This window comes from Peromyscus maniculatus, chromosome 4 (assembly GCF_049852395.1).
Source record: "Peromyscus maniculatus bairdii isolate BWxNUB_F1_BW_parent chromosome 4, HU_Pman_BW_mat_3.1, whole genome shotgun sequence".
NCBI lineage: Eukaryota > Metazoa > Chordata > Mammalia > Rodentia > Cricetidae > Peromyscus > Peromyscus maniculatus.
In genome coordinates, this window is record NC_134855.1 from 150,444,991 (window position 1) to 150,472,473 (window position 27,483).

General features: G+C 45.7%; 1 protein-coding gene across 1 annotated transcript; it reads right to left on the reverse strand.

The window, feature by feature from the left end:
• Nucleotides 1–3,980: 3,980 nt before the first annotated feature.
• Nucleotides 3,981–19,264, reverse strand: Cyp24a1 (cytochrome P450 family 24 subfamily A member 1). Its single transcript, XM_006984000.4, has 12 exons — nucleotides 18,661–19,264; nucleotides 18,325–18,515; nucleotides 17,460–17,553; nucleotides 15,333–15,429; nucleotides 13,955–14,046; nucleotides 12,955–13,066; nucleotides 11,467–11,612; nucleotides 8,433–8,599; nucleotides 7,393–7,471; nucleotides 6,620–6,817; nucleotides 6,400–6,519; nucleotides 3,981–5,444 (listed from the first exon to the last, which is right to left on the reverse strand). Exons 1-11 carry the CDS (start codon nucleotides 18,916–18,918, stop codon nucleotides 6,409–6,411), a joined length of 1,545 nt encoding a protein of 514 aa, XP_006984062.3. The 5' UTR covers nucleotides 18,919–19,264; the 3' UTR covers nucleotides 3,981–5,444; nucleotides 6,400–6,408.
• Between the last annotated feature and the right edge of the window lie 8,219 nt (nucleotides 19,265–27,483).

Genomic DNA, 27,483 nt, shown 5'->3' on the forward strand with positions numbered 1-27,483 from the left:
AACACCAACCTTCACTCTGGGTATTAGTGCATTTTAGTTTGTTGGTGAAATCCACAGAGAACAGAAACATTAAAGGAAACAGTCTGCAAGCGTCTGAAGTCAGGCATGGCAGGTGACCTAAGGAGTGATGGGCGAGGCCATAAGCTCATGCCCTGTCTGTGCAGGGAGCTGGCTCTGGTGGTCATTGGTGGCCTGAAGGTCTTTTTCTTTGGTTTTCATTTGAGATAGGGTCTGATGTATCCAGGCTAGCCTTAAATTCCCTATGCAGTTGAGGATGCCCTTGAATTTCTGGCCCTCCTGCTGCTACCTCCTAAATGCTGGGATTCTAGGCATGCATCCTCACTGTGGTTTGCCTCTGGGCTTTTGAGTTATACAGACTAGATCTGTTTTCTGTGACAGCCAGAAGCATACAAAGGTTCATCCTGTCTTTCCGGTGTTAAATTTTAATGCAGGAATAAACCAGTCAACTCAACAGACAAGCAAAGAGCAGACATACACTTACTGCTCCTCAGAAGAGGAAGGTAGCCTTCAAGGGTTTGCACATGTTCTCTTCAGTTTATTCTCTCAATAATGCCATCGAGTACATTGTGATGTCCATGAAGATGAAAAACTTCAAACATAGAGAGAGATCAAAACCACCTGCCCAGCATCCCACAGTGGAGAACCTGGGATTCAGAGGAAAGCTACCTGCTTCTGAGATAAGCCCTGGGTTCCTCACTGAACCACTGATCTGTGCAGCATTGTATTTGAGATTGTATTCTATTGACATGATTTCAGAGAAGCTACAAGAACAAAGAATTCACATATACCATTGAACCAGATTTTCTGACTGTCTGTATTTCTTCTTCTTCTTCTTCTTCTTCTTCTTCTTCTTCTTCTTCTTCTTCTTCTTCTTCTTCTTCTTCTTCTTCTTCTTGTTCTTCTTCTTCTTCTTCTTCTTCTTGTTCTTCTTCTTCTTCTTCCTCCCTCCCCTCCTCTCCACTACACACCACTTCCTAAATCTAAATGTTCAGAGTGTCTAGACTACCACACCCAGGACCCAGATCTTGGTTTCTAAAAGCCGTTCTCTACTGAAACAAACTTGGATTTCTTTTCTTTTCTTTCCCAGGGAGAGGCTTCCAGAGCTAGAACAGGCAAAGGAGAAGAATGGATTGTGGTGTCTTCTTGCTCCTGCAGATGGAAGTGCTCAAAATGCAACACACTGAGTGTTCCCCGGGATCGATTTGAAGAGACTCTACCGATTAAATAAGGACAACGTGAGCATTAAAAGGAACAACAGTGACAGATTATAGCCCATTTAACAACATACTCCTCCAGCAAGTTCGCACTGATGGACAGTCCTGACAGAATGTCAGCCGAGAAAACTGGAGGGGTGGATGGGCACAGAAATGTTGCCATTGGGCACTCATGACTGAATGACATACCATAAGCCAAATTCAATACGTGGATTTTTAGTCTTTAGCATTTAGCATAAAATCTCATATTGAACACTGGGACTAAAATGGTGATTGTTAATTGTCTTGATAATTTTTCCAGGAGAGTTAAAGTTTTAATTGCCCCCAAGTCTCTTAGATCGCATTTATTTGTTGGGAAAACTGATTATAGTTGTATTCCCACATATCCTTGCCTCCAGGGCCTGGGGCATTTTGTCTGACAACCATAAAGGGGTGTGCTTCATTTCCACATCTTCAGGCCAGAAATATGAATTCTGATGCCATTCTTCCTCTGAGTCAAGCCCTGAGCACATCCAGTTTCCCCTAAGCCTCACGAGAACCCAGGGACATAAAGTATATTAACTTCCATTTAATAGCAAGCACATAGCCATGGACTGGCTTCTCTATGGCCGAAACCCAGGTGCAGCCATCACTTCTGAAAGCCGAGGTTCCCCAGTTACACCAGCTTGGACTTTACAGGCCTCAGAGCTCAAGGGTGTTTCTCTGCAGCAGAGGGACAATGGGGACTTGGGTTTGGAAATCAGCATGCAGAGACTTACAGAAGCCCTCACACTAGGAGACTGTAGCTCAGGACTCCACATCAACAGTGTCAGAACATGATGTGAACCAGCCAGGTCGAGGGTCCGCATGTGTCCTGCAGCTAACACACCCCTGCATCCTGGGACCGCACAGCAGAGCAAGGAGCTCCCACTTGGAGATGCGTACCAGAAATGAGGCTGGAGCGGAGCAGAATCCATCTCCTGTCTACCACTCTGCCTTCACCGGGGTTGCTGGATCACATGAGCCTCCTTCTCCCAGTCAGCCCTGTGCTCCAGGTAGGAATGACTGACGGACACTGGTTGAAGCTGATTAAAAGATCACTATAGCCTCCCTTCACTCTGTCGCCTGCTGGAAGTTTCTTGACAGCCACTCTTCTACCCAGAGGAGCCGTTCAGAAGCACTCATTATGGGTCTAACCGCTGAGATCAGAGTCAATTCTAGGAGACCTCGTGGACAGCAAGGGGCAGCAGGCACTGTCCTCGATCCAGTTTGACCCTCTGCTGCTCTTTTCCCTTCTCAGACCTTCTCTGGTCTCTCCGTGCTCCGCTCCCAGTGGCTGGTGCTTGCAATCCTCCCTAAAGACAATCTTTGAGCTGGCTTTGCTGTTGTGCCTGGAAATAGTGAGAACTAAATGTGCCTAGGAATGCATCCCCATGACACAGCCTGAATTTCAGGACTCCAGGAGTCTCCCCCACTCCCCGGTCACCGTTCCTCCCCAGGAGTCACTCCCGTAGAGGGTTCTGGTCCCAGGGTCAGAGTATGTGGACAGAATCTGAGTCACCTAGAGGAAGCCAGAGCTGAATTCTGCATGGTGTGTGGGAGGGAACAGGCAGAGTGGCCAGGAGGAAGACTGGAGAAGGGCTGGAGGTGTGCATGCTCTGGGGAGGGCAGCGTTGAAGGACTGGCAGAGAGTGTCGGAAGGGGGTGCAGTCAGAGTTCAGAGGCACTGGGGAGTAGCTGAAGGGACTGAGCTATCCAGTTGGTAGATCTACACTTTATGGGGCAAGAAAGGCCAGTTTACAGAATTGGATCTTTATGTTAGAGGAGTGGGGGGCCAGCCACAAAGTAGGAATGAGATGGAGTCAAGATTGGTGTTTGAAGAGTTGGGCATGGAGGCACGTGGCTGTAATCCCAGCACTCAGGAGATGGAGGCAGGATTAAAAGTTCAAGGTCAAGCTCGGCTTCGTAGCAAATTTGAAGCTAGATGGCATTACCTGAGGGCAGAGCAGAACAGAGAAAGAATTACAACAACAGAAAGACAGACAGACAGACAGGGACAGACAGACAGAGAGAGAGAGAGAGAGAGAGAGAGAGAGAGAGAGAGAGAGAGAATAGATAAGAAGCAGACAAGAGTTGATGGAGAATTGCTGGAGTTATTACAGTGGTCGAGGGGAGAAGTGGTAGAGACCACAGCCAGCCTGGTGATGGTGGTGGTTATAATTTATGGATGTAAATATAAACGAATGTAAACCACCAGGGGTTTATGTGTTTGAACACTTGGTCCCCAGCTGGTGGCACTGTTTGGGGAGGTGGATCTCCCTGGAGGAGGTCTAAGGGGTTGTAGCCTGGCCCCACTTCCTCAGGCGTGCAGAGATGTGAGCCAGCGGCCTCATGCTCCCCCTGTCCCAGCAGACACAGACAGGCTCCTGCCTCCATACCTCCTCCGCCACGAAGACTATATCCTCACACCAGGAGCTGGAATAATCTCTCTGATATTAAAAAAAACTCATCCTTACTTTCTAAGAATTCAAAGATATAAAATACAAGGGCTGGCTAAGGGGCTCAGTGGTTAAAGGGGCTTGCTGCTAAGCCTGACAAGTTCGATTCTGAGCACCTGTATGCTGAAAGGAGAGAACTGATTCCCTAAGTTGTCTTCTGATCTCCACAGGTGTGCCCCAAATAAATAAATACATAAATAAATGTAATACATTTTTTTAGAAAGACAAATATATAAAAACAAAATTCTGACAACAAAGATGTATTTGTTTGTTTTATTTTTTGGCAGTACTGGAGCTTGAACCCAGGGCCCCACACAGACTAGGCAAACACTCTTACCACAGAACTACATCTTTACTCTCTGGATTTACAATTCTAAAAATAATTTCACAAGAGAGAGAAAGCATATTCCTGTGTTACCGATACACACATATTCATTCAAATGTACATATCCATGTATATTTCAGAATTATTCTAAAACTATAACCTAAAAGGGAAATCTTTATCAAATATACAGAAATAAACAGTAAACTTCTATAGAAAAAAAAGTGCTGGATAGAAAATGCACAAGTCATACGTAAACATTTTTAAGTTTTGTGGGTAGTGCATAATTCCACATTTTGCGCTGATGAAATTGTGTTTTCCCAGGGGGTTCAAGTCATACTACACGTGTTGCATAGGTAGTCTCTAAGTACACATGTATTACCGTTATCACTTTGAATAGATAAAGAAATTAAGGCATGGGAGATCCTATTCTTAAAGTTGCAATGAGTACCTTTAAGCTGTGAGTAAATTTTGGGACATAGTCCCACACTGCAGACCCTAAATTGGGCACACTATGTCTTTTCTGGAAAAGCATAACTGAAGCAAAGTACTCTCAGAGCTCAGACACACACACACACATGCACACACACACACACACACACACACACACACACTTGCACACATGTGCCAACACATGCACAGCTTAGAAACTGCTGATTGGTCCATGCACACTCCAATGCTACAGAGAAAAGATACCAATGAAATGAAAAATTACAGAGTCTTCTGCATGAACAAGACATTTTTAAGCAAGGAGCTGGTTTCACTAAGGAATGAACTTCTTTAAAATAGACAGTTTCTAATCCCCAACCATGTTTCCCCTCGTATGCAGGGAAAATAGCTGTATGAGAGCCTTTAACTAACTTTTAGCTCTGTCGGCAACTGGCATTTCTGTAAATATTGCATGAAAGAGAGTTATAATAATAAGTGGCCTGTCAGACCCACTCAGATCCCCAGATAATTAAGCCATAGTAGGTCTTTCTTTATGAGATGGAAATGAGAATTAAAGACACTTCTTTGGGTATGGTAGCAGAAATACTTAGCAACCTTTTCTAGAATGGCTGACTGTCAGCCTCACAGTGGTATCACAGAAGAGGGAGAGGCAGCGGGCTCTTGAGGAGGTCCACAGAAGCAAGGAGGCCTCTTTGGTTGATGTAAACCAGTGGTGAGGTCTAGAGGGGGCTAGGCTGGTGTTCCCACACTTTATGTGCTCCCCTGAGTCGATGGTCTTAGTAAACATCATTGTCTAGACAATAGTTTCTAGAATAGTCTATGGAGGGCAATGTGAGCCATGCTCTGCAGGCTGTCCCATGCTCAGGTCCTTGAAGTTTGCCATCTAGGAATACCGAAGCCATAAGCACCATTCTTGCAGAAAGGGAAAGATTGCTGGTCTTGATCTTGGTGGAAAAAAGTCTGGAAAATCAAGGAGACATCCATCATAGGTCACATGGGGTGTCTCAATCATCAGAAAATAAAAAGCTAAAATTACAGTTATCACAGGTAACTGCCAAAAGTGTAACTCACTGAATGAAATGTGCACTCTGGCCTTGGGGCTTATAATTAACAATTCTTATGTCACCCTACTTCATGTGGTCTCTCAGAATTCGAAACATATTCTGTCAGTTACAGACACCATGGAATTATTTCTGTATTTCTTGGCACCTCATTCAGAAGCTCCAACAATAACTGTGTTACTCTAAATAACCCACCCACCTCCATGGCTCCTTCTCTTCACCCTAATCACATTGTTGGAAAGACAGAGTGAGAGAGGCTGGCTTCAAGCACGAACATGTGCCTGTCAAGCCACAGGCTGGGGATGTCACCGTCCACATCAGACAATAGTTTCTCCATCTCACTTCTGGTCACATCACTAGTTTTGAGCTCATTGTAATGTGTATTAGGAGAGACCAACCACATTTACAAAGCTCAGGGTTTACTAGAGAAGCGATTTCTTAGCACAGGGCTTGAGTGACATACTTGGGCCCAAGTTAAAAGGAAGAAAACAGCTCAGTAGTTTTAAAATAGAGGTATTGTGTGGGGCTAGAGAGATGGCTTCATGGTAGGAGCACTTGCCGCTCTTGCAAAGGACCTGAGTTTGGTTCCCAGCACCCATGTCTTTTGGGCAGCTGACAGTGTCATCTCTAACTCCAGATCCAGGAGATCTGATGCCCTCTTCTAACTTCTGTGGGTACCCACACTCTTGTGGCACACACACACACTCTCAAAATAAAATATAAAAAAAAGGAAGGAAGGAAGAGAATCGGGTAGGGAGGAAAGGAGAAAATAAAGATAAGTCTAGACACTTCCAAACTTGGCTCACTCCTGGCCAGGTAAGGCCCCTGAGGGCAACAGGGACTCAAACACTCACCTCAGCATCCTACCGAGGACAGAATGCAATGGGTATCTCCCGGCTGGGTACCAGGATGCCAAGATGCAACATTTCAACGGGCTCATCATCTGTAGCCATGATCTTGTATTTTTGAATGATCTGTAACACACATTGAGACAAAAGCAGAATTAACCCTCTCTCCCCCGGCTTTGTAGAGTAGCCCAGAATGTGGTTGTAGAAACCTAGTGAGGACTTTTACCCAGCAAAGAGCCAAGTGGAGCTGTAACTCAGCCAGTCGACGCCCAATGCACATCCTCTTCCCAAGGCCAAATGGGAGATGTGCAAAGGGATTGATCTTTTTCTCCTTCTGAAGCCAGCGTTCAGGTTTAAACTGCTTGGAATCTTCAAAATTGTCCTCACTGGAACCCAACACCTGGGTGTTTAGCATTAACACCGTCTAAAAAGCACACAGAAAGAGATGATCTTTTAGATAATCAGAAGCAAAAATAATTCACGGAAACACAATAATGATGGTTGTATTGCTTGACATATGTTAGTGAAAGAATGATATATGTGCATGTGTGTGGGGTAGTACATGTACCCACATGCACATGCAGAGGGAAGAGGAGGACTCCTGATGTCCTCTATCTCTCTACACCTCAGTCCCTTGAGATAGGGTCTGTCAATGAACCTGGATTTAAGCTGGCAGCTAGCAAGGCCCATTGATCCTGCTCTGCCTGCCTCGAACAATGCTGGCCCAAACAGCCACATCTGGTTTTCTACACAAGTGTTGGGGGATTCAAACCTCAGACTTGTGCAGCAAGAGCTCTGACCTACTGAAACCCTCCCCCAGCCCCCAGAACTCCACATTTTTGTGTTCCATGTTCATGACCACCTCCTCTCTCCATTTTTCAGATGAAGAGGGTGAATCCTACTATGGATCTCCAGAATGAATGCTCTCCTGTGACAAACACTTGGGAAGTGTAATCCTGTCAAGCTTTGCTAAGAAACAGATATGCAAATTCTACTTACTCCTTTGGGTAAAGTGTATTCACCCAGAACTGTTGGTTTGTCGAGAGTCCGAGATGTGAACGGCACACTTGGGGTAAGCCTGAAAAACCAAAGTCAGAGCTGTAACGGTGGCCCCAGACCACACTGTGTCTGTGTGGTGTGAGGAATAGACTCAGAATGGGAAGCAGAAGTCTGTCGGAGTTCAGTCAGGGTGAGAGGAAACCCTCTCTCTTACCTGAGGAGCTATTGGCAGCTGACAGCTGCCGGGATGGGGAAAGCCAGGTTTTCTTTGGGGATTAGCCCTGATATATAAGCTACCCTCCCTCCACACTCAAGAATGTGTGGTAACACAAATCAGACTTGATGGGGGAAAGGCAGACATGAAGTTGGGTGACTGAGGAAGGGGATGGATCTGGGTGGAGTTGCAGGGGAGAGTGAATATCATCAAGATACATTGCATGGCATCCTCAAAGAACTATGTTGTTTTTTTAAAGAAATCCCTCCTTCTCAATATGTACATCTCTTGTTTCTTATCACAGAGTTAAATCCCTGTAAGTCTGGCGAGTGGCTCATCAATTGTGTTCCGTTCAATCTGCCTGCGTCTCATGCTTCACCCAAAGCCTGCATCTCTTCCTCTCTACTGCTGTCTGCTCTCCACAAAGGTGGCACTGTTTCCTTCTGGTCCAAAGGCTGGAGGTTTACTTTCCAGGAAGAGCTAGAGGCTAAAAGACAGAGCTGTCTGTCTCTGTGCCTTCTTGCTCAGCCTTCATCTCCAGCCCCACAACCACAGACGACTCCCTACCACTGACCAGCATCCTTGAGAGGCGAGCGGTGGGATTGGCCCACAAGGTTTGGAAAGTGAGTAAAATAAACATCGATATACCCCAAGGCCCTTCCCTCTAGTTTGATAGATGCATATAATCAGCCAGGGGAGGCATCTTGAGGTATCTTGATGGGAGCCATCTTGAGGTATCATTTTTATGTTCTAAGCGAATCCTTTTCTAGTGATGTCATGTACTGCCCAAAGCAAACGAGGTATTGGCTCAGAGGTGTGTCCTTACCTCATGGATTCTTTTACACAGGCCTTTAAGTAGGGCATACTTCTCAGATCCTCTGCCCGTGGTGCCTGGTTCCCGAGCAACACGCTCTGGATTTCCAGAAGAAGTCTCTGCTGCACTCGGGGGTTCCGGGATAGATTGTAGAGAATCCACATCAAGCTATTTGCTGTCTGAAAGGCAAACGGCTGCAGATAAGAGAGTCTGCCGATCACTGGGCTCACACCGCCACCAGGCACAAATGGTCACGCTTAGAACTACGGTTGGACGCAACTGTTTGAGCACAAACAGCTGCATGTGCAGCTGACGAAGGCTGGGTAAATCTGGGGATGCTTGGGGCTCATTTCTGGGTGGTGGTATAGTTTACTGCTGCATCCGATGTCACCACTAGGGGGAAACCGGAGCAAGATACAAAGATGTCCTCTCTCCCCCTCTCAGACCTAAATGTGACTCCCTGGTGGCCTCAACATAAAAATGGAACTAGAACTTGTTCAATAGTAAATTTTGATGTAAAACTGAGTAAAGAAAAGACAGAAAAGCTCTAGTGATGCCAGTGAGAGGTTTTCCAAAGATATTTTCCCAACACAATTAAATGCATCACGCATTGCCTCTCTGGAATCTAATAAAAGTTCTTTTGGCCACACCCTAAATTAACCATGAATATGAAAAGGCATTATCAGAGTTTTACCTATGTGCAAAATGCCTTTATAGGAGAATGCAGGACCTTGCCCCCCCCCACCAAAAAAAGGATGGGGGAGGGGCAGGGGATACATTCTAACATCAAATTGAGTATGCTAAGGAGCTAGAGACTGTTTCTGACAAAGACTGATGGCCTTTTAAGGGTATCTTTGGTGTCTTCTCTGAAGGTATGAGGAGCAACCATCACATTCACCACCAGGAGTCAGAGGCATCTGCCTGTTCTTCAGCTGATTTAAACAGAATGGTCTCAACACCGTGGCCATGTCCTCCCCCTGCAGACACCAAGGTGCTGTGACTGAGTGCCATGACCCACTCACACTAATGAGCAGAGGAAAAGATGGGTCAGAGCCAACTGGTGTTTATTATTTTTGGAAGAACATGCCTCCCAGGCAGGCTTCTTCATGTCAGAGAGCCAGTGGCTTCCGCTGAAAATAAGCTGTGGATGGCATTAGCACAGAACAGGAAGAGGGTGTGGCCTCCAAATTAAAGGCAATCAAACCTCTCTGATTCACCCAATGTGACATTCAGAATAAACAGGGCTGAAAAAGAAATGGATCAGGTGGATAACCATATCAGCAAATGCCTCACCACAAGTGTCAAATAGTGCTCCACGGGCCTGGGTAACCAGCTTTCACCACAGCCAGGGTATACTGTCTGGGCCCCTCAGAAAACTGCAGAGCTTCATTCCAGGGGAAGTGGGTTAGGAAACCTCAAGGGCTCAGCCTGTCCTGGTACGACCTCGGTTGGGAGGGCGCCATCCCCTTCACTGGCCTCTCCTTGCTAATTTCTCTCTAGGAAGTTCACTCTCCACCTACCAGCCATAGTTCACTTGGCAAAGCATAAATTGGCCAGCTTACTCCTTTGCTATAAAAAAGTTCCCTCATGGTGTATACCACTACCTGAATAGTGATGTGTGTGTGTGTGTGTGTGTGTGTGTGTGTGTGTGTGTATTCACATCCACTGTCTTTCCTCCCCACTGGCATTTCAGTTCTATGAGGAACAAGACTTTGCCTCTCATTCCTAGTGGACTTTTAAGGGCCTGGCACGCAGTAGGTGCTCTACAGTTCTCATCCTCTTCCGTTTACTCAGTAAGCATTTGTTGACCACCTTACACATGCCGTGTGCTCTTTTGTGTTCTTGGAAGGACGCCGTAGACAAAGCACAGCCACAGAATTCACACTTCCCTTCCCACAGAAGAACAATGGCCTTTGTGGCTTTGTGGAAAGGCCTGGCATTCATTCAGAAAGGGAGATCAGATCAATTACCACTTCTGTCGATCTCCTGGAGCAAGCAGCAGAAAGAGAGGTGTTGTCTGTAATACAGAAACTGCCTTTTCTCCTTCAAGAAGTGCCATGAAAGGGGAAATGCAAAGAAGCAGTCAACTGGGAGGGTTTCTGCCTGGACACTTTAAGGTGCACAGAATGCGGGCCTTTGAGAAGTCTGTGTCACGCTAGTGACAGCATAAGACATGAATGGAAGGCGGCTGCATAGAGAATCTACTAAGAGAATCAGCTGGTATGTTGCACATGAGTTGTTGCATTTAAATAAAAATCAAGCTATCCCAAGTTCATCTTGTTTGTACTATTAAGCACTAAATGTACTATTGGTCTGGAGGACTAAATTCCAATTTTTATTTCATCTTATTTTAAATATAATCAGCCACAGGTAGTCACTGTGGGGGATAGTCTGAATCATTACTAAAAAACAACCGTGTGTGTGTGTGTGTGTGTGTGTGTGTGTGTGTGTGTGTGTGTTCATATGTCGGGGCACATGTATGTACATGCATGTGGAGGCTGGAGGTTGACATCAGGCATCTTCCTTAACTATTCTCTACCTTATTTTTTGAGGCAGGGTCTCTCACTGGACTAGCTAGTCTGCCTGGCCCAGGCATCCTCCTTTCTCCATGTCCCCAGGCCTGGCATTACACATAGGGGCCACCTCACCTGGCTTTTTTCCTATCAGGTCCTCATGGATGCGCAGACAGTACTTTACCAATTGAGCTCTCTCTCTCTCCAACCTTTGCTTGAGAAACTTAAGTCACCTAGCCAGAGCATGGGTACCTGGCTGTTTCCAAATTCCCATTGCAGTTCTGATATCTGCCATGGTGCTGGCCAGAACCTACTCAGTATGTTATCACTGGAGCATATGTTATCACACAAAGTCCCTACCTTGCCCTTAACCACCAAGAGGCCCTGCTTTGAGTTCCCCCACAGCGCTCACTATGGATGCTTACTGGTTTTTGTGAGGCTGTAGCTACTTGGGTAGTTCTGGTGGAGAGAATGATTCCCATGGCTACTTAAAAACTCATTGTTTAGCCAACTAAGTCCCAGCCTCCCCTCACCGTCTCCACTGCAGCAAGCTGGAGCTCCGTGACAGCCGCGTACAGTTCTTTCTTGGAGAGATGATTGTGATGGTAAATATCGCAAAGGAAATCTGTGTCAGGCTGCTGGGAATATTTCTCCAAACGGTTGTCGATGCATGGCTTTACTGTGACAGAGGAGAGAAAGGACAGAGAGCCTGAAAATTTGGATGAGGAAAAGAGCCCAAGAAAATCTTGCAACACTGAGTCTTTTCAGGAACATTGACTCTGAATTTGCTAGATAGGTATCTAGTGAATATTCTCGATACACTGGCAAGGATTGGTCAAGGCCAACATGGATGGACTTCTCAGGATCCCCTGGGCATCTTCTGAAAGTGTTGATTCAGAATCAGGGATTGGGGAGACCGAAGCCACTCTCTCTCTCTCTCTCTCTCTCTCTCTCTCTCTCTCTCTCTCTCTCTCTCTCTGTCTCTCTCTCTCTCTCTCTCTCTCTCCCCTCTCTGTATCTCTCTGTCTGTCTTCTTTTTCTCTTTCTTCAGACTGGGACTCACTATGTAGCCCTAGCTCATTTGAAACTTGCTATGGAGACCTGGCCGTCCTCAGATATATGCCTGTCTCTGTCCCTAGAGTGCTGGTACTGAAGTCATGTACCACTGTGTATGGCCTTGAAGTCTGCATTTCTGTCAAGCTTTGGGGCAGGTGCTCTTGGTCTGTAGTCACATTTTGATGAATAAAAGCTCCATGCTCAGAAAGGATCAGCATGAGAGGGGATGAGAACTGGCCTGATGTGCATATTCCAAACTTGGATCCAGATATTACTAAACATATATACAAGTACAGTGCCTGGAAATACTGGTAACACTTAAAACATGAAGCATTTATGAAACACATCCAGACAACTGTCTTCCTCATTTCAATTCATTAATGCAGGCAGATGCCAAACTAAGATCACCATGGAGCTGGTAGGCAGGGTGACTGCCTGTGGTGCAGTTGGCATCCTAGTCCTGAAGCATGGCCTGGTCTGGAGTCTTGGGAAAGTTACTTAGGTGTGTCTCAGGACCTTGGAAGGGTTGACTGTGGAGGTTTGTGTAAGGATTAAACATACACACAACTCCTAACACCCTGAATCATGGAGCAGAAATAGCCCTAATCACCAAAATGTCATATATACCCAATGTTTATGTTCTACTAGGCACACTAAAAGTTGTACCAAAGTGGGAAGCACTGTCATTCATTATTTCAGAGATGGAGGAATCAAGGATGAAAAGGTGGTGACACATAGGGCTAAGCCACTGCACATGAACTCAGCCACCTCCAGCTTGCAGAGAGGACGACAGAGCTCCCGCTGCCCCTCCCCCCATGCTCGTGAGTTTGGGAAGCTGTAGAGAGTAGAAGCAATGCCATGGGAGGACCTTGAGGTTCAGTCAGGAAGATCCCACAAGACCTCTCCTAGGCATAGGGTCAGGGTAACTGGGTCGTAGTGGACAGCGGGAAGGAGAGCCCTTTTACCTGATCTGAAAATGGTGTCCCAGGCCAGAGTGTGCGCCTGCCACACTTTGGTGTTGAGTTTCCTGTGCAGCTCCACTGGGGTCACCATCATCTTTCCAAATGTGTTCATCATCTGGAAGAAACAGAAGAACTTGGACCCTGGATTCTTCTCTCTACACCAGTGTTCTCTTGGAGGGGGAGGAGCCTAAACCAGACCACTCCTGCATCTCCAAAGTGTGGGATTCAAAGGCCCACCAGCTCTCTTAGTCATCTCAAAGATGGCTTTGTTTTTTGTATTTAATAAAAAGTATTGGACACACACACACACACACACACACACACACACACACACACACACACACACACGGTTATATTGAGGATCAAACTCATGGCCTTGTGGTTACTAAAAAGGCATCCACTATAGAGCTACTCTGTATCCATTTTGTTTTATTTTTGATTTTGAGACAAAGTATCATTAAATTGTCTAGCTTGTCCTTGCACTCACTCTAGCCCAAACCAGCTTAAAACTTGTAATTATCCTGCCTCAGCACCTCCACCACGCAGCTGGTATGACAGGCTGGTACCACCAGTGCCAGTTTTTAATGGTCTAATTGTAAAGGAAGAAGAAAGAACAGAAAAACTATAATTTACCTATTGACTCTAGTTTCTGATGCCACATAACCTTAGTTAATCCCAAATCAATTACACTGTGTCTATGATATCTCAAATTACTTAAACCATTCAAAACTGTAAAGTCTGAAACACTCAGAAACTTTAAAAAATATCTTTTAACCAACTGACCATTCATCGAGATACCTTAAGTACATTCAGAATAATTTTCTGTAGTAAAATAACTTGGCCTAAACTGATAAATAATGGGCTTTTTTATGTTTGTGATCGGTGCACATGTATATATAGATATCAAAGTAAATGAATTAACCATTCAAGTTGTAAGTGTGTATACTCCTCCTTGGGAGACATGGAGACAACCTTTGTTAAGCTGTCCTGAGGGACTGCTTACCGTCTTGATGGCCGTAATGAAGGTCAGAGCTTCTTCCTCTGCGTCCTTCTGAAGGAGCCCAAATCTCTTCTCATATAACACAAGGCAGATACCTGTCATTGAAAATAATCACTGCTGTTATTCAATTGTAGCCAGAGTCTGTGATTAGCTGACTATTAAAGACCGAGCTCTGTGTCTCATGACATTGTGGTCTCTTCTAAAATGAAAACAAAATTTCAGAGTGAGAGCTGAGGGCAGGGACACTCTCTTTTCTCTCCAGATGTCATTTCCGGGAGAAATGACCCATGAGCTTTCCATCCTCCTGGTGAGAGACACACTGTTGACATCAGTCACAGGGAGGGGAGGACAGAGGTGAATCCCTGGGTCAGATGTCTGTGCTGCTGTAGCTCAGCCATGGTGTTGAACTAGTCACTGGCTTCTACTGCCAAACACGGGATGCTGAGAGCCACCATGAGAAGAGCGGCTGGGAAAGGAGGAGCTAGGGACTAAGTTTCCACTACCTGGCAGGCACTGGGCCAGCACAGGACAGGTGCTTCTCTGTTCTGTTCTCCATTTAATAAGGATGTTTAGGTTCAACCTACTTTCAAAGAAGATTTCTTGGTCTTTGAAATTTTTTACACAGAGAAAATGTGAATTCTATAATATCTGTGTCCCCTCTCCTCACCTCCCATCTTGCCACAGGAGCACTGGGATTAGTGTTGTGTTCCTATGTCTGACTTTGTGTGAGTTCTGGAGATTTGAACTCAGACCCTCACGCTTGCACGCAAACTTTCTTCCGCTGAGTTTCCTCCCAGCACTCTCTCTGCTTTCTTGAGGAAAAGGCCGCAGGGGAGTCTATTTCCTGTTTCCCCATTGTCTGTGCAGAGGCAAGGGGAAGGGCAGCTGCTCTTGTTTTGCCTTAAGCTAACACGCTAAGAACGGACCCCACAGCCTTCACACTTGTGCCTGGCTGGGGCGTTGGCACTCCTGACTCCACTGTCTGGAACACTCATCCAAAGAAGCCTCTCTACCTTCCTCTTCACCTGACCTTCATCTCCTTGGTGGAGAGGACTCCTCTCACCAAGGTCCATGCTTCTGATCCTTCTTAGGCCTTTAAATGTCATTCTAGCATTGTAGCTTTGTGAAGCCAAATGTATGGTCCATTTTGTTCCCCTCTGTGTCCCCAGCACCTAACAGTGCCCGGCACACAGTATTTGTTTAATAAATGTTTGTTGGATGACTTCATAAACAACCCATAGTGCAAGTCGTAACTCAATGGGTTTGTGTGCCTTTGTCCTAGTTGTTGACAATCCATCGCTATGGAAGTGTGAGCAGAGCTGCGTTTTATCCCCCAGGTCTCTTGCAAAGTTAAGTGGACGAGACCATCAAGTCAACTTACTTTCAAACGACCACTTGTTCAGTTCACTGTACAAGTCTTTGATGCGGCCTCCTTCATCACACAGCTCGTCTAGTCTTCCCATAAAATCAGCCAAGACCTTAAAAGGAAGCAACCAGGAAAGACAAAGCTTTATGTCACCGGAGGGACAGAGAAAGTTCAAGCTCAGGAGGCTATCTCTACTGCCAGTGGTGGTTGGCACTAATTACATACTGACTTCTCCAGGTCTTGCCTTTTCCTAAGCTCTCCCCGTAGTCACTGAAATTCAAGTTTCAGGTTCGTCTTAAGGGTATTTCTGGAAATTGTCTTGTGTTCACGTATTTATGTGTGAGAGATGTATGTATGTACATTTGTGTGGGGGTGGTGTGTGCCAATGTTCTCATGTGTGAAGGGTAGTGGTTGCCCTCCATCCTAATTTTTGAGACAGGGTCTCTCACTGAATTGGAGTTCTGAAATTTGGCTGACCTGGGTGGCCAATGAGCTTCCAGGGATCCTCCTGCAAGTTCTGGACGTAGCTCACTCAGTAGTCATAGCTCTGCAACTTTGGGACAGCCAGCCATACAAGGTCTCTAGCTGCCAACCTCCCAAACCAGAGCCTGAGGTGACTCGAGCCTCACACTTGTGAAGTGTGCCTGGGACCACACGTGGTTAGAGTGTGTTCGTGGTTAGAGTGTATTCGCGGTTAGAGTGTGTTCGTGGTTAGAGTGTGTTACCTTAGCCGATCTGCACTGCTACCTCCTAAGGCAGGGGCCATTGCTCCCATTTGCCACGTCACAGATGAGAAACAGTTTAGAAATGCTAAGTCACTGGTCCGCATAATGGATGACCTGCCAAGCTATACCTCAGACAAGGATGAGTGGTCGTAAGGCCGACAGGTAACACATGGGCATGTTTAGCTTGCTTATGTAATGCAATTTAAAAGTAATTTGAATTTGTTAGTTTTTAAACAAAGCCAAGGGAAATAAGAAAGGAAAAAAGGAAGAAAGAAAGAAAGCTGAGGATGGTGTTCACCTTTAACCCAAGTGGGAGGCAGAAGCAGATGGATCTCTGAGTTTGAAGCAAGCCTGGTCTACATAGTAAACTCCAGGCCAGCCGAAGTTTCTTTAAAAGCTTGTATCAAAGAAAAAAGAAAAGAAAAGAAAAAACGAAGAGAGTTCAGATACATGTATGGCTTTCCCATGGCCTGTCTTATTAACATTATCTCTATTACTACCACAAGATGACACTGGGTGTACAACCCCCACATGATAGTAGCTAGCTGGATCCAGAGCAGCTGTCCCCTCTAGGAAAGAAAACTATGCTGCTTGCTAAACGTCCTGCTTGGGGCTTGCATTACTGTGTTATATTAATTATCTGGCTTCTAGGATTTCCTAAGCTTGCAAAACCTATGCTGTATGAGCCCATCTGGGTCCAGGTCCAACTCAAAACAACCTCCAATATGAACAAGAGTAAAAAGAGGTCACTATACACTTAAGTCTGCCACATGGCCCCCTGTTGGCTAAATGCTGTTGTTAAAATCCCGATGTTAAAGTCCTTTAGCGTGGTATAGTCATTCTTAAGGGTAAGCCTTGCCCATTGTCCAGAATCTTTTCTGAATCATTCATGAGCATGGGATGTGAAATCTCTGGACACATCATGCCATTCCATTCCTTTACATTTTCAGAAGATTGGTCTACAGGAGTGCTCCCCCTGCGCCCCTTCCCACCCCCAGATTCTTTGCCTCCCTGTGCACCTATTCCTACTGCAAAGGCCCCTCAAATGCGGCCGCCTAGGACTTTTACAAGCATCATCTCTTAGTTCTCACAGCAACAGTGTGGATTAGGGGCTCTAAAACCTTAGGCGAATTAAATAGCACGGCCGGTTCGCACCAGTAGCTGATGGAAGGCCGCGGAACCTCAAAATCAGCTTCTAATTGTTCCTTCCGTGGGGTTAGAAGGCTTTGGAGTAGAGGAAGGAAGATGAGTTGGGGGTGGGGAGGGGTGGGAAAGAGGATGGAGAGAAACAGCAACCGCCTGAATCACCCATGATGCACGTTTCTTTTCTCTTTGTGCTTTAGAGCTGGGACCCAAAGCCTAATTAGCTGCTCTCTGTCCGGGAGAGCCCAGAAAAAGCTGGCCCCAGCGCGCAAACCTCATTGATCTTATTGTCCAGCTTCATGATCTCCATCGGCTTCATCAGTTTCTTTTGGAAGGCGCTTCGGATCCTCTGCCACTCTCTTCCTTCCCTGCGGAGAAGGATTGGGTTCAGGGCGCCAGGAAAGAAGCTCCGCAGCCATTTGCGGAGCACCAGGAGTACACTAACCCTGAAGGTCGCCTGGGAAATTCTCAGGAATCTTAGTATCCCATGAATATTCGCGGCTGTCTATCACGGACTGACCGAAAGGGGCTCACAGCATCCCTCTGCTCCCTGGGAAGCTGAGGGCTGTTAGTGGTTGCTGGGGAAGGGATAGTCAGGTTTCTACAGAGGTGTAGGCGCCAACCGGTTGCCAGTGCTCTAGATAATCCCACCCATGCTCATGTAAGCAACCTCAGGGAATCAAGCTGAAAATAGGAGGGAGTTGTTGGGACCAGGGAGAGTCTCAGCGGGAGTGGGAGTGGGATCAAAGAGAAGACACCGGATGAAAGCGACCAGAAATACATTCTATACACCTATGAAACTGCCAAATAAATGTTAAAACATTTGGTTTGACATTAAGGTTAAATCTTGCCCAAACTGATATCAGGAAGGTGAAACTCAAATAAAAGGGGATTGGAGCTTTAGGTATGTCCTGGTGGGGAGGCAGGTACGTGTGCATTCCCTCACTGTACGGCTCTTTGGGGGACCCACCTCTACACTACAATTTGAGGATTGCGCTGGCGCTCAGTAGAGCAGGTGCTTCTGTATTCGTTCTGCGTAAGTCAAGTCCAACCCGAGGAAACTCTAACTACCCAACTCCCTTCCCTACTGCCCTGCATGTCCTGCCCCCCACCGCCTCCACCCTGCTGAGGGCACTCACAGGATCAGCAGCCCGTAGCCCTCGTTGCGGTGGTCACGATAAGCTTTCCAGGGTTTGATCTCCAGTCTCTGAGGATAAGCGCTCTCCGTACGATATAGCGCTTCCAGCAGGCTCGGCGAGCCCAGGTGCACCGAGTCGAAGGAGCCCAGCTTCATCCGGAAAATCTGGCCGTATTTCTTGTGGTACTCTGCCTGCAGAGGGGCGGGCCTAATGCCATCAGCGCGCATCCTCTGGTGCCCCGGGCGCTTCTTCCGTGAGCTGCTGCCGGGTCACCTGAGCTCCCCTCACCACCCCGACTGGAAGGAATAGGGAAGAGGGGAGTGACGAATTATTTACCAGCGTGTCGTGCTGTTTCTTCAGGCCACCTTTCCAAAGAATCTCCAGTAGACTGCCTAGCAGTGGCCAGTTGGTTGGTCCAGGCAGGGAGGTGGCGTCCCGATTCTGACCACTTGTCACCACCGGGCAGAGGGGCACCTCTTTTGGCGTGCGGGAAGCGCACGCCTTGGATGTCACGGGTCTAGGGGACTGCCCGAGGTCGCGCAGCCGGCGCAGGAAGGCGATCAGGGAACGCCTTTTGTCAATGGGGCAGCTCATGGTAGCAAGAGACTCTTGGGACACGAGGAGGAGCAGGGACTGGAAGGGGTGAAGTGTTTCGAAGGTGCTGCTGGGTTCTGAAGTCTTCGCGATTTAGGGAAGAGAGGCAAACAGAACCCGCGGGTGTGGTGGAGTGGTATAGAGCAGGAGGGACTCCGAAGAGGCAGATGCCCGGCGATGCTGCAAGGTTCAGCGGCGTGGGGCGCAGGTGCCTGCCCTGAGCTAGCCACAAGGGCTGGAGAAAAGCAGCCGAGGTTTGGTTCTCTGTGGGTCTGCAAATGCGACTCCTAAGGTCTGAAGCCACAGGGTGTCAAGGAGGGTAGAAGGGATGCTGCCGGGTCTGATGTGCCTCCTCAAGCACCTAGGCTCAGGGACCTCGTATTTATGGAGACAGGGCATGCCGGGATGACCAATGAGCACGCTGAGTAGGGCGGAGGGGGGACCTGCTGGCAAAGCTGGGAGGGACGCGGGGGGGGGGGGGCGGGAATGGGAAGAGGATGGAGTCAGCAAGGTGAGTGAGGGCAAGTCAGCAAGGTGAGTGAGGGCACCCAGGCCTCGGGTGACCGATGCGCTGCTCGCTTGGCGGGCGCACGGTGGACTCCACCCCGGAGATAACCCAGGAAAGGCGCGTCGAGCCCAGGGTTCAGCGGGTGCGCAGCGAGCGCGCCTCCCTGCCCTCCTGCAGGCTGCAGCCGGCCTTGCAGCAGCCCGAAGCTGCGCTTGCACAATCGCCACGCAGGGCGGCCAAGGTCCCCGAGGACTGCCCGGAAGGCCGCCCGCGCCTGCCAAGCGAGTGGAGAGCGCGCGTCTTCCAACATCCCGGGAGACAGGTTTTCGCAGCCTGAGCTGGACTACTTTTGTACGAAAGTTGCCCTTTTGAGCTCCTGAAGGAGGAGAGGACTTGAGGCTAGTATAGGATACATCAAAGGAAGGGCTGTGACCTTCTTACCATGGGTCTTAAATTAGGTAGGAAGGTCCAATGCTGTTTGCAGAATTTCTTCACCAGATTCCCAGATGCTTCGGGGTGGGTTGTTAGGGAACTGAATAAATCAATGCATGTTCTATAGGTGTGTGTCCACAGCTGATAATCAATAAAGGGTGCCAGTGGCATTAGTTCCCCGGGAGACTGTGGAATGCGCAGGAGGGTATGGATGGCTTAGTTTCCTTTGGATTGCTTCCCACACTTCCTCAAAGACCTTCCCTCTAGCAAATCGCCCACCCTGTGCAGAGCAGAGGCACCCACAGATTCCCAAGGACTCCATTCCCTCCCTAAGGTCCACCGAAAGCAAGCAGAGTTGTCCACCATCCTGCTTTTGTGGCTGGCTAGACCAGAATTCACTTTCCTAATTCTGGAAAGGAAATTGGTCTTGGCTGATTCAAAGTGACTCATATTGTTTCCTGCTTATCCAACGCAAAGCCACCAGCACCCAGGCAGGAGGCAGACTTCCTCCCCCTGCTTTCCAGTCACCTGACCTAAGGTTACTGTGACCCAAGCGCTAGCAAGTTTTTCCCTATGAAGTCTTTTGTAAACATCTGCTGTTTCTGAAAAATCTTTTGCAATCCGATGTGTGATTTGTGCTGCCACATTATCATTTCAAATTTGTCCTCGGAGGTCAGTGTTAATAAAAAACAGTTGTTATTCATGTATAATGACTTAGATATAATCTACTAGACCTATTTACATTTGCACTGCAGTGTACATACAACACATGCTATAAATGTATAGAGTCTTTTGTGTGTCCATGAAACACACACCTTATACATACATACATATATATATATGTCATGTAGTGTAGGCCATATACTGTACGAAGATATCATCATATGTTATATTTTTGAGAGCTTGTGACAAAATAGGAATTTTGCATCAACATATCTATTTAAATTTCACCTCAGCTCAATGTCAAAAACACACAAGGTGAAAGCAAATACAACATCACCCGCCACGCTGGAGAAATTAAACACCTTGCCCATTGCCACCGACATTAGTGGCCCCAATGGCATTCACATCCAACAGTTTCTGACCCAGCCTGACTCTTCAGTGTAGACATCCACGTGCATCATCCTGTCTATCACTTTCCTGAGACAGAGTCTCATAGCCTAGGCTGGCTCACACTCTTCATTTTCCTGCTTCCACACCGGGAGTGCTGGGATGACAGGTTTATTCCACCATGCCTAGCACCACCTAGTTAATTGTGTCACTTTTTCTTGAACATGAATATGTGAGAATACTGGAAATATTCCTTCAATGGCATGTCTTTCCCAGGGAGGATGGGATCAGAATGTTTTTTTTTTTTCCCTTTGAGTATTTGGCCTAGAGTGTAGGGCAAGTGGTTTTTGTGCTGTTGGTGATTTGATGAAAAAGTACATCCCTAGAGGGAGAATTTGTTTCATCCATCTCTTCTGACTGTGTCTGGATGATGTAAAGACTGGTGTGTGACAATTGTTTTGTTATTTCAGCTAGTGAGTTATTCTTTCTTTGTGTGTGTGTGTGTGTGTGTGTGTGTGTGTGTGTGTGTGCGCACTCCCTTGTGCTCAAGAAAGAGACGGGTTTCAGATGAAATAGATTTTCCTGGGAGTTGTAGCAGTCCTTTCTCCTTGGGACTGTCAGTTCACAAATAATGACATAGAAACTTATTATTAATTATGAAAGCTTGGCCTTGACTTAGGCTTGTCCCACTAGCTCCTAACTTTACCCATCTATTTTAACCTATTTTGTTGTGTGGCTTGTTACCTCATCTCTCCATACTGCCCATGCTGCTTCCTCCACACCCAGCTGGTGACTCCAACCTTTCTTTTTCCCAGAGCCCTCTCTGTCCCTGGAAGTCCTGCCTGTAGCTCCTGTCTAGCTATTGACCAGCTTTTTGTTACATCAATCACAGCAATATATTTTCACAGTGTACAAATATTCCACAACATTTCCCCCTTTTTGTCTAAGTAAAAAGGAAAGACTTTAATACAGTAAAATCATATACAATATGAACAATTATCAACTAAGAATTACATTTACAATGTCAAGTCCATCTGTATTTATAAAAATTGGAGCAATCACTCTACCATCTATCTCATTTTGATGAGTCCAAAGTTTTGTACTTAATTTTCTTCCTGTTATAAGTAAGGAAAACTGTAACTATAATTATTTAATCTTCAATCACATCAGAGACCCTAGAAGGATATAATACTACCTGAGTAAACAGGAAGTGCAGAGCAAGCAACTTCTAAAACTAAGAAATGACAGAGAAATCTGGCTGTCTGGCAGTCATCCCAAGGTTTCTCTGTAATGCTGGGGCATCCATCTTCAGCCTACGGGCCTAGAATATCTGACAGACTTTTCTGTGAAGCAGGAATGTTGAAGGACTGTCCTACCTTGTCTTGGCAAAGTTTGGCCGTCGGCTTCTTTTGTGTACTGCGTGTCCAGTTTGGACAGCAACTGTCAGCAGTTGAGGCAGGGGCAGTTTCTTGTCCAGTGGCTGACTTTGCCACAAATGAAAGCAAACTCCATATGGAAATTCTTTTTTTTTTTTTTTTTTTTTTTTTTTTTTTTTGGTTTTTCGAGACAGGGTTTCTCTGTGTAGCTTTGTGCCTTTCCTGGAACTCACTTGGTAGCCCCAAGCTGGCCTCGAACTCACAGAGATCCGCCTGGCTCTGCCTCCCGAGTGCTGGGATTAAAGGCGTGAGCCACCGCCACCCAGCTTCCATATGGAAATTCTTTGATGTCCATCATCATTTTTTGAAGAGCAGATGTACCTTACTGTCATGAAAAGCTTTATGTTATTAAAACATCAAAATCCTATATTCTCTATGTCCCTTATTATCCTAAATAGCTTTCAAGGACTAGAACTTTACATTACATTTTTAAATGAGCTACATAGGTATAATACCTTAAGCAAGAAATAGAAACATATAATACAACATAACAAAAATAACCTTAAATTTTTTAACAATATACAAAAATATCTTAAACAAGAGTAGAAACATATATACAGTGTAACAAAAATAACCTTGGATTTGTATCAATATACAAAAATAAAATATTTGAGACTAGTAGTTGTTTTTTTAGTTTGAAGGTAGATTCAGTAATCTATCCTTTTATCCTATCATTTCTATATCTCTGCTTTTTCTTTTCAGAATGAGATCCCTGAATCTAATTTCCTTTGCTTAGCTTCTTCCTTGACCATGACCAATAACAGAGGTTTAGTATTAGACTTTTTGTTTGTTTTGTTTTTGAGATAGGGTCTCACTATGTCACCCTGGATGTCCTGGAATCAGGCTGGTCTTGAACTCACAGAGATCTTCCTGCCTCTGCCTCTCGAGTGCTGGGGTTAAATTCATGTGCCACACTCCTGGTTAGTACCGGACTTCTTCATGTATTCCTAATAGATACTCAGATGTACAGGAAATTATTACTTAGTGTATACATAGAAGTAAATAAGAAAATTCCTATTTCATGGAAGATTATGTCTCATGTACACTGGAGTCCTCAGTCATTACTATCCTGGATGGCAGTGGAAAGCAGGAAGTTCACTGAAAGTCCATTGAGTGGAACATTCATTCATCAGTACTTGGAGAGGTTTATATCATCAAAACGATTATGGTGAACACAGTCTCAGGAACTCACCCTTTTCCCTTGGCCTCATGCCTCCTTAATTTCATAGCCTCTGTGAGTCATGCAGCCAGGGATCCTCTCAGGAATTCCTAAGGAAAGATCTGGAAGTGGCTCCTAAGTGCCGACTGCATTCCCAAGACTGGCCTGGTCCACCTCTATTGTTCTGGGAAGTCCTAACCAAGTCCTGAAAAGATTATTTAGACCCCAGCCTTTCTACTGTGCGACAGGATGTAGAAATATGAAGAAGGGATTCAGCTGACTATGGCAAAGCTATCACCTGGAAAAGTCATGGATTTCTCCAGAGGAAGCCAAGGCTCAGGAGTATTGGTGTTATTTGGCTTTTTGAATATACCAGCTGTTTTCTGCTATGAATTTCATGCATGCTTTATATTATATTATAGCTTTATATTTATATTATAGCTTCCCCAATTGATTCTTTTTCCTAAGAACTTCTAAACAGTGTGAATTGATTATTCCTGGGGCATATACAACTAAGGTGTTTGGATACCGTCACCAAGGCTTCCTGCTCCCAGGCTTTCTGCTTCTTCTTTTAAGCATTAGAATTCAGATGCCTGCCTTCTGCAATTATCTCCTTTAGCAAGCACACAAAGCCAGGACCAGCTCCAGACAAAAAGCATCCAAGGACAAATGGCAGACAGACTAAGCTCTCCAGACCACCCGCTGGCCTCCTGAATTAAGGTACATATCCATACAGAGACCCTGCCTAGGCCAGGTGGATGTTAGGTACCTAGCTTTGCTTCCTGTGCAAATTAATCTCAGACCCCCTCTTTTTCTCACAGTCCTGTGGCACTTTTAGACTTCCCCTCAAACAACTTACTTAGAACAAAAGGACTTTGCCATACCAGGTGCTTCAAGCTGTAAAGCAAGTTACCAAGCTATCCAGTGCTCTTCCCCAGCCCTGCCAGAAAATGGTGACATAGGAAAAAAAGGCAGTTTTATTTTAGTGACTCATAGACTCTTTTACCTAACGACTTCTAAAGTTGTAGTTTGAGCACGTTCATGATAAACTCTTAACGTTTCACCTAACCACTTTAAAGAATATAGTTTGAGCACATAAATTCCCTTTCTGATTTATTAACTGATTTCAGCCCTTAATTGACCCCATCTCCTTTATTCACTCCCCTTTTGGGTTGCAAATGAAGCTGACGATCACTGCTCTTGTGTGATCTTGAAAGCCTTGCATTGTATTGTAAAGAGAGTTGCTGCTTGGAAGGTTTGTAGACCGGTTCCCAGAGAGAAGTGGCAAATTTTGTCTCAGAAGAATAAAAAGAATGGACTAAAGAGCTCAGTGGACTTAGATTCGTTCCCTCTGATTATTTCTCCCATTAGTAGCGTCTCTTTTTGAAACTCTGGCAAGAGGCTATTAGAGGCTGGACCCCAATAGCCTTTGCAACCACACTTGACTGTGTGTGTGTGTGTGTGTGTGTGTGTGTGTGTGTGTGTGTGTGTGTGTGTGTGTGTGTGTTATGGAGTCTGTTGGAGGGCAAAGATTTGATCCTCCATGCTAGGATCTACAAAACCCTTTCAGATACATGGATTGGCAATACAGCTTCAAGCTTTGACTGATGTAGGGCGAGAGTTTTTTTGATTGTGGAAACTCAGAGGCCTGACTTCATTTCTTGAGCAAGGAGTGTTGGAACCAAGTCCACAGCCAAACTCAAACATCACAGAAATGGAACAGTAGTAACAGAGGCTCCTGTGAGGACAGGGCAGTAAAGTCCTCAGCAGAGTGAGGCATGCAGGAACTTCCCTTGTGGTGTACTTGTATCCCATGCCCAGCTCTTTGAAGCTACAGAGAAGGCAGGGGTTTCGATCAGTATTTCTGTGCTCGGTTAAACAGTTGTAATTTGTGCTGGTGGAGCTGGAGAGTGACTACATGGCCTCATGTACACTAGAGAAGTGCTCTCCTGATGAACTACATCTCTAGATCTTCAACTGTTTTGAGACAGGGTCTCACTGAATTGTTTGCTCAAACTTGCAATCCTCTCACCTTGGGCCTTCCAAGCAGCCGAAGTCATGTTGTTTTGATTCAGTAAACTGTACAATGAATTAATTTGAAGGAGACCAGTACAGAAGTTCCAGTGAGGGCAAATCTAAGCTCAGCCATGTAACAATGCATACACCAGAGTCATCTATGCTGAGCCATGTAATAATGCATACATCACAGTCACCTAAGCTTAGCCGTGTAACAACGCATACACCAGAGTCACCGTATCTTGAAACCACAGCGATGCATCCTAAAATCACACTTATTCCACAGGGATTTTCAGAAATCCACAGGAACAGGCCCTTGGCATGAATCTGACTGCCCACGGTATTCATAACTATAGAAAACGGGCTCCCAGATTATTTAAGCTGTAATCTCCTCTGTTTTCCTGCTCAATTACTTAAGTGTCCTCAAGTTTGCAAGCTCCTGTCTTTTTGTTGATTCTACCTCCTGTTACCCATGACACAATGCTATTTATGTTGAATAGCACCTAATAAGTAAATAATAGGCAATTGATGACTGATTATTTCCTCATTCCTCATCAAAACCCAGAGAGTTTAGGAACAATACATCCTTTGTTTTCTGAGGAAGTGATTGGTAAACCCTGAGGATGCTCATCTGGGCACCTTGCAGAAAAAAAGCAGTTTTACAAAACAAAAATAATAGTTTGGGCCTCATCAGGTTGGATTGAAACCATGACTCCACTCCTCACTGGCTGTGTGGGCCTGGGAAGGTGTTTGGCTTCTCTGAGCCCAGTTCCCTCATTGGCAACGCTGGAGGTCATTACAAGCCCATCCGCAAGTAGGCAAGACGAACAATTAAAAGTTCAGGTGAAACATGGCCTTTGTCTTCATGGAGTCCATTGGCATGAGCACTGGCTTAATGGTTTCTGAGCAGAAGTAGGTCATGTTGGCCAGTCAATACTTTTATTCCAAGTGTGGATAAAGGTATCTCTAATAAAGTCATGCAGGGGTGGGGGGTGTTTTTGAATGAATTCATTGTCAAAAGAGTTACTTTGTTTTAAAACAGAGGAAGGGCATGGCACAAACACCCAGGTTAACAAGTTAGTGTTCTAAAGATTTATTTTATTTTGTGTGTATATGTATGTGTGTGCCTGGGTCATCTGTGTGGGTGCTCACAGAGTTCAGAAGAGGGTGTCCAATCTGGAGTGACTATTGTTTGTGAACCACCTCACATGGGTGCTGGGAACTGAGTTCTGTAAGAGATGCATGCACCCATAAGCATGTAGCCCGTTAGCAATGGGATTACTAATCTTTTTTTTTTATTAATACAGGATCTCATTCTGTAGTTTAGTAATGGGATTATTAATCTTTTTTATTAATATAGGATCTCATTCTGTAGTTTAGTAATGGGATTATTAATCTTTTTTTATTAATATAGGATCTCATTCTGTAGTTTAGTAATGGGATTATTAATCTTTTTTTATTAATATAGGATCTCATTCTGTAGTTTAGGCTGGCCTGGCAGTTCCTAAATAGCCCAGACTGTCCCAGAAATGTGGCAATTCCCCTGCCTCAACTTCTGCATTGCTGATCTTATGAGGGCCACCATACCCATTAGCTGTTATTAGGAACGGTGACTTTGGAAAGTTGTATTGTAACTGCCTGATCCAGAGGCAAGTTAAACCAGACAATGAAAAAGGCCAGGCATTTTTTTGGTTGTTTGCTTGTTTAGTTTTGTTTTGTGAGACAGGGTCTCACGAAGCCCAGGCTGGCCTTGATCTCATTATGCAGTTGAGAGTGATTTTAAACCCTGTCTGATCTTTGAATTAATCTTCCAGCCTCCACCTATAGACTCTCTCTCTCTCTCTCTCTCTCTCTCTCTCTCTCTCTCTCTCTCTCTTTTCTTGGCATTCCACTGGTACCATATGTTAGTTATTTAGCTGCGTTGTGTTCTTACCCTGCAAGGAAAAGTCACGAAACACGACAGA

Coding starts and splice junctions, on each gene's coding strand:
- Cyp24a1 (XM_006984000.4), bottom strand. CDS start 18,918: ATGAGCTGCCCCATTGACAAAAGGCGTTCCCTGATCGCCTTCCTGCGC. Junction 15,430..17,459: donor TGGACAATAAGATCAATGAG/GTTTGCGCGCTG, acceptor CTTCCTTTTAAG/GTCTTGGCTGATTTTATGGG. Junction 7,472..8,432: donor TGTGTAAAAGAATCCATGAG/GTAAGGACACAC, acceptor TTGGTTTTTCAG/GCTTACCCCAAGTGTGCCGT.